This window comes from Anopheles cruzii, chromosome 2 (assembly GCF_943734635.1).
Source record: "Anopheles cruzii chromosome 2, idAnoCruzAS_RS32_06, whole genome shotgun sequence".
Taxonomy (NCBI): domain Eukaryota; kingdom Metazoa; phylum Arthropoda; class Insecta; order Diptera; family Culicidae; genus Anopheles; species Anopheles cruzii.
In genome coordinates, this window is record NC_069144.1 from 22701359 (window position 1) to 22714006 (window position 12648).

A 12648-nucleotide genomic window follows, 5' to 3' on the forward strand; every position below is an offset into this window, starting at 1 on the left:
CTTCATTCAGTCCCATTTCTCGATTATCCAACATTTCAGACGATCGGTCTTCTCGGTGATGTGTCTGATCGGCTTTCCTTCTCACTCCCTGTTGCTCCTCCGTTTCAGACGAACGGGCGGAGGTTTTGTCTTCTAAAACTTGTTGTATGCAACATTGCATACAAGTTTTGCATCCCGCAGAATGATTTTTGCGTCGTATCTTGGGCATCTGTCCAGTTCCTTCTGGAGGATGCCATAAAAGTGGTCTTTCTCCTCCTCAGTTTTGTCTTCGGTAGGGGCGTGAACGCTTAGCAGGCTGTCCTGGCAGAATCTGCCTGACTGGCGTAAGGTGCATAGCCTCTCATTTACGGGTCGGATATCGATGATCGCCTGCTTCGCCGCCGGTGGACTAACGGCGAAGTCGGTTCCAAGCATGTGGTCGCGGTCTTGGCAGCTCTAGTAGATATCGTAGCTGCTGCCACGCCTGTTCTGCGAACCACTTCCTAGCCAGCGCATTTCTTGTAGTGCAACGATATCCAGTTGCACCGTGGCTAGGGCCTCATCGATTTGCGATCATCAATCCTTCGAGAGGCGTCGGGATCCTACCCCATTACAGAACAAAATACAGTGCAGGTTATAACAGTTAGTAACAAAATTAATGGTTCAATTTAAAATGGATTTTTTCATGAATTCCTACGGTCACTTTCGGAGCTAACGCTAAGCTGAAAGCTCGTTACAGCAAATGTAACGTATCGTAACGTAACATTTTCCGAGCGGTTAGTGAACGTCCAAGGCAAGTCAGCTTTTGTCCACATGCTAAGCGTGTGGTTTTTGTTCATATTGAGCGACTGTTTTACTGTTGATCATTTTCCATGTTTCTGGATTCCGCTTCTAGGTAAATCTTGCGGAAAGATCTTTTCATTTAAGCATAGGAAAGCTTTAAAAACGGCCAGAGGCTGGGAACGCTTCATTTCAAGTTTTGGCGATCGCGAAAGCTTCGTCGATCGCGAAAGCTTTGGAGAGCAACAATTTCATGTTACCACATCTTGCGACATGCTGTTCGTTTGAGCGATGCAACATGACGGTTATGCTGCAGACTTCCTCGGAAGAAATTAAACTTTCTATCTTCACTATTTTATAAAAGTTACATGAACTTAGATAACTGTTTTTGATAAACTTATTATTAATGCGACAAACCATTTAGAATTGTATTTTATTTATTCCTTCCGAAACAAAACGAATTATATGCTAATTGATCTAGGAGTGTCAATGCTCGTTCCAGAACTTAATAATGAGATCCTGTACACATCAGTTTCGGTGGCAAATTAATGTGTCTCCGAGGCAGGTCCAGACTAAGATTAATATTCTTGAAAAAACTATTAGGTGATGCTCTAGAAGCGTATCAATCTTATGGTCTGTAAACTGTTTCTAACGTAAATATGGAAAATATACCCCCACCCCATAATAAGAGAAGTCCAACCAACGCTCGATGGCCACGAACAAAAGGCTGTGAACCCGAAACGTGGAGAGCTCTTCGGTTCACCTCGGCACAATGCTTCGATTCGATGCGCAATACGCAAAACAAAACATCAACAGTTCATCGGTAAGTCAACAGCCCGGTTATTTAATAAGCCGTACAGTTAATGACGCCTCCCAGACGCCGCCAATAAACACCTCGTGCGCCCCGTCAAAGTGGAAGATTATCGAAAACAATTTATTGACACATTTGGCGTCCCGACACAATCGTTGACTTCCATGGCCCCAGCGTCCAGCCTTTCACCGGGCGCCTCGCGCCAGAAGCGTGCCATCCATTCCGATGGACTTGGCGATCGTCTTGCGCGGCCAAAGATGCCCGCCGCCTCTCAGCATGATCGATGCCGGTAGAGGAAACGAACAAGCCAGCTCGTTTGTGCCGGTGCGATCATCAAAACAATCAGCCGAAAACAATCATCGGACCGTCGAGAAAGGCGGCTCGGTGCTGATCGGCCTGGGGTCGTTATGGAATGTTTTTGCTTCGTCGAGCATTTCTCCTGTACGACACATAATTGTTGGCGGCTCATTAAAGCTGAGGATCACCGCCGGGGATTTGGCATTCAGATCACTTCCTGCTGTCGCCGTCGCCAGCGTGTCAGGTGCTAACTTACTCCCTGCCGACTGCCGGATCGATGGCCACCTTCTTCGTCATAACTTCCACATCGCACCCATGTCCCCATGTCGCCGGCGGTCGGTTTCCGACAGAGAGTGTCGCAGCCTTCGGTGCGCGGAAAATGTAGAAAATGTTTACAACTTCGCACACGCTCCGACTGCTCCGAGGTTTGTCCATCATGCGGCCTGCGGTAGCTTCTGTACCGGATCGATTACACAACACGCTCACGCTTGACCACCGTCATTCTCACCGATCCCACCGCTACATCGGATGGACACGCATGAAATCTTAATAAAATCATTTTTCCATCGGCGAGCCGAGGATTGATCACCGGATTGTCGCGGCAATGGACAACCGTTCGCAGTGGTCGGTGACGAGCACGAACACCCGTCAGCAGCACGCACCTTCACCTGCACCGTTCAATTATGCTGCAAACGGTAATATGCACCTCGGCCAGTTGCCGCCACCGAACCCCGGAAGTTGTAGCGGCGTTACCTTATGCATCCTAAGCGCTACACGGGGACGACAGTTCACTAGGGGACATTCCTTGGGCCCGCCGTCGGATGTGATGCGACCAAATTGGGTAGGATGTAAGGAAGCAGCTCTCGGGGTAATGGTTTTATGGGCAAGGAAGGAAGTAGGTTTCATTACTTCCGAGGCTGGGCTTCCTTCTCCGTTGGCAGCTTAGGAGGGATTCGGAAGCTGGGAAGCTTGAACCCGGCAACTTGTTTGACCATAGATTACTAAACACAGTAAAAACCGTATGATTTTGGTCTTGTTGAAGCATTACGATTCCAGGTAAACGATGATAAAGTTTATGTACTTTCAATGATTCGATATATTAATGTGTTAGGTCAATAAAAATAATCTCAAAACAACAAGATCAAACGGTTTAAGAGTAACTGTTTCCAATGCTGATTTATCAAAGTTCTACGACGGAAACTTGATATAACCATACGTTCTCGAAGCATATTTTTTAAGGTTAAAACTGGATGCGACGGAGATTTGGTTCCCAGCAACTACTGGCAGACCTCAAAAAAGTGCTCATCGGTAAGAAATTTCGCTCGAATGAAGAGGTTATTGTTGAGCGAATCGCATTTTCTTTCTCAGGATTTTTCAGCCCATATGTTATAAGGATAAGTTACGTATGTCATTGGATACAGAACTATGCCAACCCCAGGTACCGGTGTGTAGATAAATCTTCATCAATCATAAATCCGTCCAAACAGAAGCAAAAACGCGACGTTTCAGTTCTAAAAATCATAATCGCACCAACAGATGGTCGTTTCCCGCAACGAAAATCCGTGGGAAAACGATTGCGTCACAAGTGCTAACCAACGGAAACAATAAGAAGTCACTCAAAAGTTCTCCTTGTCAAAAAACCCTCGGAAACCCCAAGAAAGTAGGTCACCTCAGTGGACGTAGGAGAAAGTGATCAGCAATCGGTCACCAGTCGGGGTCGCATATGCGATCACCGTCAACTGCAAACAAGATTCCCATGCTCCAGTCACCGCGTCAGCGGGCTTCCGATGACCGGGGCAATGTAAATTACCGTCCACATCTTGGTCGTACCGTGCAGAACGGTGGCAAAAACCGTACCATAGCAGACAGACAACGCACACATTTCACGCGGGTCACCGCCACCAAGAGCCACAGCCACATAACCGCGCACCATGAAATAAGCCGTGAAGCATAAACAGCGAGGCACATCGAAATGCTCGCGTCTGCACTCTGTTCACGAGGCGGTCCAATTCGGTGGCTGTTCGGCTTCGGCTCGGTTGGCGTGCTGTGTTTGGACGGCCACGGATCGATAATCGATCCGTGTGTAGTCGAAGGTGTCTGATCAGCTCAACAGCGCGCCCGACCCCGGCCCCGGCAATGAGATTTTGATAAGTACTATTACTTGCGCGCGCACCGCCGATGAGCCGTCGATTGTGCCGTTGATGGACTTTGGAGCTCGAAAATTGTGTTGCTCCAGTGGCGAAATGATATGATTTTTCAATTGAACGATTACGTCAATCGATACCACCGTTCGCCACGCCGACCGGGTGCTGGTTTCGGAGGATTTGGTAACGCATCTTCGGCGAGATCTTTCGATGTGAAGCTCTGTTTCGAAGCCAGTTTTGGTCCCGCCAGTTTCGGTTGGTAGCCATCCTTCCTGGGGATCTAGGAACGGGTCCAGCAGTCCAGAGATGTAGGCAGCACCCGCTTGACGTACGCGACGTGCCATCGTTACCCCGATTGGTTCCTGACCGTGTCCGGGGCTCAAGCCGTGCCGGCTTGTGGAGCGTGGCAAATTGCACTTGACTAGGGCCTATTAAAGTTCGAAACCAACGAGCGGCCCTGGGCAGTGTCACAGTGGACAGCCGCTTCCGCGATTTGACCACCCGGATCGGGGACGAGATGGGAGTCGCTTGGCTGATTATGAGCTACAGTACGTAACGAAAAATGGTGTCAAGCGCGTTGCTGGTGGGATTTCGCTGCTTGGTGAACAACTACTTCACAACAAGTTCTATTCCGTAGTTTTGCAGACAATTCACGAAGGCGTCGATTCTAGACTGCGAATTCAATTCAATTCTGGACCATTCAGTTCAATTCCCTGTTGAAAACGCCTTGAAGTATGCAATCACACTTTGAAAGAAGAAGGAGCCACCATAGGACTATGTTGTCCGGTTACTTCTGTTGATTTTGGTTTATAACGAAATTACTGATAGCCAACAGACGTCGCACTACGTCAATAGCGGGTTAGATCCACCCCAAAATGTGAAAGAAATCAGAAACACAGGATTTCCAGTTCGGATGTAGCTTTCAAACCACGTCAACCATTGTGAGACGCCAGGACGCCCGCGCCTGGTGGCGGTTGCTTTCTCCACGTCACACCGCCTTAAGCCGGTTCCGCTGGTTCACCTTCAACTCTCAGAGAGGTGCATCGGGCAACGGCGCGTTGCACTGCCCATGCAAATCGTCTGCCGTCAAATTGCTGCAAGCAGTCGCTTCACGCCACGCCACCTTATTGGACTGCACTTACGTAATGGACCGGGTCTCGAACCGTTTGGACGATTTTGCACTTGCACCCCCACCACCCGAAAGTGAAACCGGAGGTGCCACCGAGTCACCAGCGGTCGGGGGGATCAGCGCCAGCGGCAGAATCCTTGCGCCAAATTCCATCAGCAAAGCTTTTCCTTTCTTTCGTTTGCAACTCGACAAAGGTGCACAGTAGCAGCGTTGGCAGGGAAACAAAAAAAAAGACGCCAACACGAACGCTTTCGTGAAGAAAGAACGCCTCCGGAGGAGCCACAAAAAATCGATCCTATTTCGGAGCGCAGAACGTCGGCGCGTCCACAAGTGAAGGCGAAACTGGAAAATCGAAGAACGAGCCGGAGAGAGAAAAAAACGGAACATTTAACGGCGGCCGCAAAAGGAAATCAGTGGCAGCAGCAAGTCCTTGAGTGCGCGCCAAGAAGGGAAGCCCGCGTGGCCCCGGTCGGTCTGTCGAGAAACCTTGTCGAGAGAACAAGACGTCGCCTCACATTTCGACAGCTTGTCGACAGCCGACGCGTTAATCAATTTCAAGTGTTCACCGAGACCACCATTGTGGAGTACCACACGCTCTGTCGCTCTCGGTCTGCTGAGGCGGCAATCTCGGTGACATTAACCTTTACGAGACCTCCGGCATACACACGCTGGTGGTCTTTGACCGTAGGGCTCCTTCGGCAAACAGCAACAAAAAAAGGCCGCAACATAACGCAGTCAGCAAATCGGTCGACCGTCGGTCGGTTTCGCGGCCATGCCCAAGAGGGAAGCAACTTTTGCGTCTGACTTTTCGTGACGCTGGTTTCTCCAACTGGGCTCCAACTGGTCCGGGGGTATTTTCATTTGACGCTCTCACTCCGGAGGCTGGAGGCCGGTTTTGGTCGTCCGGTCGGACAACTTTCTTATTGAGCTTCGCGCTCGCCGTGCCCTGTGCAGGCCGCGCGTCGACTTTGGCTTTGATCGAATTGCAATCGGAACGGGATGCAACGCGTGGTGGAGATTTCCGAGATTTTGTCACCGCGCGCACAGATCCGCCTTTCCGCCCCGGACGATATAATTATGCGGACAGCCCGACGGCTGTTGGCGTTGCATGCAAAACCGTGTTGCATAATTACATCCTTTTCACCCGTTAGAAGATGCGGTCACAGGCAAGTAGCTGGCGGAAGGAAACGAAAATGCGACGGGTGCGATTCATCGAGCCACGACTTATTGCCAGTTTGTATGGGCGTCTGTGCGGAGGGTGCGTGTTTGTTGGTCATCTCAGTGGAAGCTCGAGATCGGAAAGCAGGATGTGGAACAGATGTGTCTTATCGCCTGTACGCTGCGCTAACAAAACGGTTCGTTTTGCTCAAACTGGACCGTCTGTGGCGCATAGTTAGAATCGTTATAGTTAGAAACAGAACTGAGATAGCGTAGAGGAGTGATCTCTAGAAAGGAAACCAGCAATATCTGTTCGTCAGTTGAGTCAAAGCGAAATATTCACTTTGCAACGGTTATGCATATGGTGGGATATAAAAGGTGTGGTGTACTATGAGCTTTCGAAACCTAATGAAATTATTGATGGACAATCCCATAAAAAAACGATTAGAATGGGATAAAAAACATGATAGACTGATTTTTTCAGATGACAACGGTCGACTCCACGTGGCTCTTTCGGACTACTATTTATTCCGTTGCATGAGTACGCACAGCGGTTCACTTCTTATTAAATTATTGAAAAATAGATCTGTGATTGGATTGCTTCTAAAGATAAGAAGTTCTATCGACACGTATTCGAGGAACTACCAAAACAATGGAAGAAAGTAGTAGCTAACGACGGATACGGAATACTTTTATTAAGGTAGCACCAGGTAAGGCCCCAGGAAATGTGATCGATTTCAACTCAAACATGCAGCTTCAGTAATATGAGGTTTGTTAAAACAGTATGGATAATTGTGTGTTTTTTATAAAAATATTGGTTTTAGTTGGGCTACCCCCTTTAGAGCAATCTCCATCAGATATTATACACTTGTGCCGGCATTTTTCCTATCCTCGAAACACTTCAAAAACATTTTTTGGGATCTTGTACTGATCGTTCTTTGATACCGTCTCTTTCTGCTCAATAGTGTGTTGTTTGGGCCAAAATTTTGGGCAGAAAATACGATGTGTAAGCTGGGTGTCTAAGTTAATTTTCTTTTTCTCACAAATTCGGGCGTTTGTGGCGGATTGTTTCGCAAATGCGCATACTTGCAGGTAATATTCCTAATTGACCGATCTACCTTGTAGTAACAACTCATAATGCACCACGCCCCTGAAATCGAAGAAAACTGCAAGCAAAACCTTCACGATTCTTTGATATCCATCTTTTGGAGTAGACAACAATCGACGATGAGCCAAAACGCGTCCAAGCAAAGTAGCTGTCAAAAACAAACTGATCATTCAAAATGGTCGAACTTTCCGAATGGCCGATGTGAGTGACATGAGTAGCATAACGTCACAAAAAATAATCAAAATCGAGGATACTTAACCCGAGGAAATACAAATTATCTATCCTTTTCGAACAGACCACATATATAACGAAGGCAAATACTACAAACTAGGTGCACTGCTCGTCCGTAACGGAAACGACATAAAAGAACGATAGTGCGTAGATTTATCAGGTAGGCAAGAGATGAACCAATTTTAATCCGATTGTTTGCCCTATTAAAATATTCGTAAGATAATTGCTCGTTTAGGACCAATTGCCAGCAATTGAAAATATTTTATGATAGTTTATCTTCTATTTTCTGTCGTTTACAATTGGCATTCGTAATTACACACAAGCATCAAACTATCTACATATTGCTGGGTTTCAAGTCATGAACCGCATTAGAACGTTCGTTAGCTTGCTTCGTGTTTTTCTTCTAATTTCTGTGGTACACCAAACGCGGACGCTGGACTATTCGATCAAAGTTACGAAATTTGTGTGCATAGATGCACCGTACGCGAGAACTGAGTTGCATTACTGCAGAACTGTGGTGCGCCGTAACGAGCCAACATTTCTTGATCTGAAGATCACCATACCGGAAGTGATCAATTATCTTAAGTTACAATTTAAATTGGATTACAAGTTTAACTCCTATCGGCCGTTCATTTTTAACCACGATTTTGAGTTTTGTGAATTTCTTAGACCAAAACTGAGAGACCCCGCGGCGAGCATCGCTTACAATGTAATTGTAGAAAATTTGCCAAGTCTAAAGTCGCCGTGTCCACATGGAGTAAGTTCTCGGCGGCGCATTATGATTAACATCGCTCTAATATGTTTTATTCCAGAATCGCACTTATGAAGTGAAACATTGGGTGGATTCGAAGTACCTTCCGAAATCAATCCCCGCGGGAGAATATCGAATGACAACGACGATGACGTTTAAAGACAACGTAACAGCCTTGAATGTCCTCACATATCTCGTGGCTAGAAAGAGGGGAATTTTCGATTCGATGATCGAGTGGTAAAAGGCTAGGCTTTTGACAAATTTATCCAACGTAATAAAAAGCAGAAATAACCATCGGTGTACATGTTACAGAAAATTGTATAAATCTGAGAGAAACACAATCACTAACAATGGTCACGTCAATTGTATTTCCACGAGTAGGCATTCTTAATTCCTTTGGCATCGTTATCATAGTGCGACTGAACGATTGAGCAGTTTTAGCATGTTCTCACGTTAATCGCTCTGTCTCAGTCATTATACTGATTATTCATCGTATCAGATTGTAGTGCATGACTAATTTACATATCGTATCTAGAAATGTGATTCTGAAAGAGTATCAAACGTAATTGTTTTGTACAATAAATGTTCCCAAAATCACAGCGAGCAGATGAATCAAGTTTGGATGAAGTATTGTGGTCTTTTCTACAATTCTCATATCAATTACAGGTCAGTCAATTAAGTCAGGACATTATAACATATCACTAAGATCAGCGAAAACCATAATTACTGAAGTGAATGCGAAAGCATTTATGAACTTGTTCATGAAAAACAATCCCGTATGAAGAGAATCTGCTTACCATGTCCCTTTAGAACCCTTTCCTGAGCACAATCGTTTAATGTTAATCGTTTCATGTTCATCAGTTATGTCAATCAAACTGTTATAATTGGAACATACATTTTCCCATTGATTCAAACAAAGTATATAAAAGCGAGCGCTTTAAAAAATAACCAGAGTGTTCTGGTATACGACGTTAACGGATAAACTGTGGCAACATACGGCATCATGAGAAGCTTGCTTGTGCTTTTTGGTATCTGTTTGTGCTACACTCTTCACACATCGTTTGGGGTCAACTACTATTTCAATAATACGCCATCGCAAAGTACCCTTCGCTTGACTAAATTCGTTTGCCTCGATGCACCCTATCAGCGGACGGTACTCCATTACTGCAAAACGATTCCTCGACGTAATCAATCGGCAACATTAAACGTGTCCCTTACCGTACCGGAAGTAGTTAATACTGTGTACTTCGTTGCCAGTGGACTATAAGTATACGACGTGGCAACCTCTGTTGTTTTTATAGAACAGAGGGTTGTGCGTTTGCCCAAAATTACACGGATCCTTTGTCACAATATATACTGGATATGACGCAAATAGTTCCAGATATCCTCTACCCATGTCCTCAAGGGGTGCGTAATTACAATCATTCAATGTAAGTTTTACAATTTGTTGTATTAATACAAAATTTTACTTTAGAACAAGACGTACAATTTACTCATCACCATGGACAGCAGCATTCTTCCCAGGTCGATTCCGACTGGTGAATACAGGTTGAGAAGTTCATTTCTGTTCTTCGACAACGTGACATTATTTTCGATGCATATATTCGGTAATGTAAGGAGGAAAGGATTATTTCAATCCATGATCGAATGGTGATCTCGGTTTACTGAACTTCGCTGAACTATTAGATCGTTGCGGTGAACTACAAGGATCGTACAATAATTTTCCTCAAATAAACGGTTTGTAATCATAATATAGAAAGAATTTCAACGAAACAGAACGCAGCAATGTTCTCTTGAAATTTTAAGGCCGTACGCCCAAAGAGCTGAGGTCTTATAGTATGTCGATTTGACCAGCAGCGAAGTGTGACGCAGCCTCGACCACCATCGGCATTTGTTCAGTCCATTTGGGAGTATTCAAATCACATGCTCTACTCTACTCTTTAATGATGATCGGGTAGAAGATCGTGTATCTGTTCATAATGTTAACGAATCATGTCCATGCCATTTAATTAGACTACAGGATGCATGAAGTGTCCAAAATAAACCAAACCGGAGCGAATGGTCTCTTGTTAATAAGACAAAAACGTTATTAACAGCGATCAAGGATAGTTTCAATATACCATTGAAGATCTAATTTTTATCATGTAATACCAACTAGTGTTTATCAAGCACTCGCATTAGTCGGTCTAATTGGCGTAACTTCAGACCAATTGACTTGTGCTTCATGCATAATAAAAAACCGGTATAAAACACCATCCGAATTTGGACATTAAGTCAGAAAGCTATAGTGATTTCCTGGCATATGTAGTTTAGCAAGTGCGTACTGTTACATAATAGGATAGTGTTCTGTAATCGGCATATCATGAAGAATTCGTTTGTGCTCCTTGGTGTATGTTTGTGCTACACTTTTCATACATCGTTTGGGGTCAACTACTACTTCAATAATACGCCATCGCAAAATACCCTTCGCTTGACTAAATTCGTTTGCCTCGATGCACCCTATCAGCGGACGGTACTCCATTACTGCAAAACGATTCCTCGGCGTAATCAATCGGCAACATTAAACGTGTCCCTTACCTTACCGGAAGTAGTTAATACTGTGTACTACGTTGCCCAGTTGGACTATAAGTATACGACGTGGCAACCAGTGTTGGTTAATTTTAGAACAGAGGCTTGTGCGTTCGTTGCCGGAAATTACACGGATCCTTTGTCACAATATATATACTGGATGGGGACGCAACTAGTACCAGAATTGCTTTACCCATGTCCTCAAGGGGTTTGTAATTTCAAACATTTAATAAGTTTTACAATTTGTTGCATTAACCTTAAAATTTTACTTCATAGAACAAGACGTACAACTTACTATTCACCATGGACAGTAACATTCTTCCCAGGTCGGTGCCGACAGGTGAATACAGATTGAGAACTTCATTTCTGTTTTTCGACAACGTGACAATGTTTTCGGCGAATATTTTCTTTATAATAAAGAGGAAAGGACTATTTCGATCCATGATCGATTGGTGATCTCGGCCTAATAACAATAAACAATAACTAAATACAATAAACGACTTATAATATAGAAAAATGACGATTTGACCAGCGAAGTCTGGCGAAGCCTAGACAACCATCGGAATGTGACCAAATGCGAGTATTCAAATCACATGCTCTGCTCTACTCTATAGCGATGATCGGGTAGATCACCGCTTGTCCCGTTCATCAGGTTAACGAATCATGTCCAAGCTTTATCAGTTAGAGTACAGAATGCATGTAGTGTCCAAAATAAACCAAACCGGAGCGAATGGTCTCTTGTTTATAAGAAAAAAAATGTCTCTAACAGTGATCAGTGTTTGTTTCAATATACCATTGAAGGTCTAATGGTTATCATCTAATACCAACTAGTGTTTATCAAGCACGTCAGCATCACCATTAGTCGGTCTAATTGGCGTAACTTCAAACTAATTGGACTTAAGCTTCATAGATAATAAAAGACCGGTATAAAACACCATCCGAATTTGGAAAATAATGTCAGAATGTAAGGTGATTTCCTGGCATGTGTAGTTTATCATAACGGGATAGTGTTCTGTAATTTGCATATCATGAAAAATTCGTTAGTGCTTCTTGGTATATGTTTGTGCTACACTCTTCACACATCGTTTGGGGTCAACTACTATTTCAATAATACGCCATCAAAAAATACCCTTCGCTTGACTAAATTCGTTTGCGTCGATGCACCCTATCAGCGGACGGTACTCCATTGCTGCAAAACGATTCCTCGGCGTAATCAATCGGCAACATTAAACGTGTCCCTTACCGTACCGGAAGTAATTAATATTGTGTACTTCGTTGCCCAGTTGGACTATAAGTATACGACGTGGCAACCATTGTTGCTTAATTTTAGAACAGAGGGTTGTGCGTTTATTACCAAAAAGTACAGGGATCCTTTGTCACAATATATATACTGGACTATGATGCAAGTAGTACCAGATATTCTTCACCCATGTCCTCACGAGGTGTGTAATTTCAATCATTCAATATAAGTGTAAACATTTGTGGAATTAAATATAAAGTTTTACTCCGTAGAACGAGACGTACAATTTACAATTCACCATGGACAGCAACATTCTTCCCAGGTCGATCCCGACTGGTGAATATAGGCTAAAAGTAAAATTTCTGTTCTTCGACAACGTGACATTATTTTCAGTGCATGTTTTCTTCAATGTGAGGAGCAAGGGATTGTTTCGATCCATGATTGAGTGGTGA

At 44.4% G+C, this 12648-nt stretch overlaps 1 protein-coding gene and 1 pseudogene across 1 annotated transcript; both read left to right on the forward strand.

Annotated features, from left to right (window-relative positions):
• The first annotated feature begins 8389 nt into the window (after positions 1-8389).
• On the forward strand, positions 8390-10042 carry LOC128278679 (uncharacterized; annotated as a pseudogene).
• Positions 10043-11984: 1942 nt separating this feature from the next.
• On the forward strand, positions 11985-12648 carry LOC128278680 (uncharacterized). Its single transcript, XM_053017411.1, has 2 exons — positions 11985-12362; positions 12469-12648. The coding sequence occupies exons 1-2, from the start codon at positions 11985-11987 to the stop codon at positions 12646-12648; spliced, it is 558 nt and encodes a 185-aa protein (XP_052873371.1).

Bases quoted from the DNA above. Each gene is read 5' to 3' on its own strand.
- LOC128278680 (XM_053017411.1), top strand. From the start codon at position 11,985: ATGAAAAATTCGTTAGTGCTTCTTGGTATATGTTTGTGCTACACTCTT. The intron at 12,363-12,468 runs GTAGTACCAGAT...TTTACTCCGTAG, and splicing joins TATACTGGACTATGATGCAA to AACGAGACGTACAATTTACA.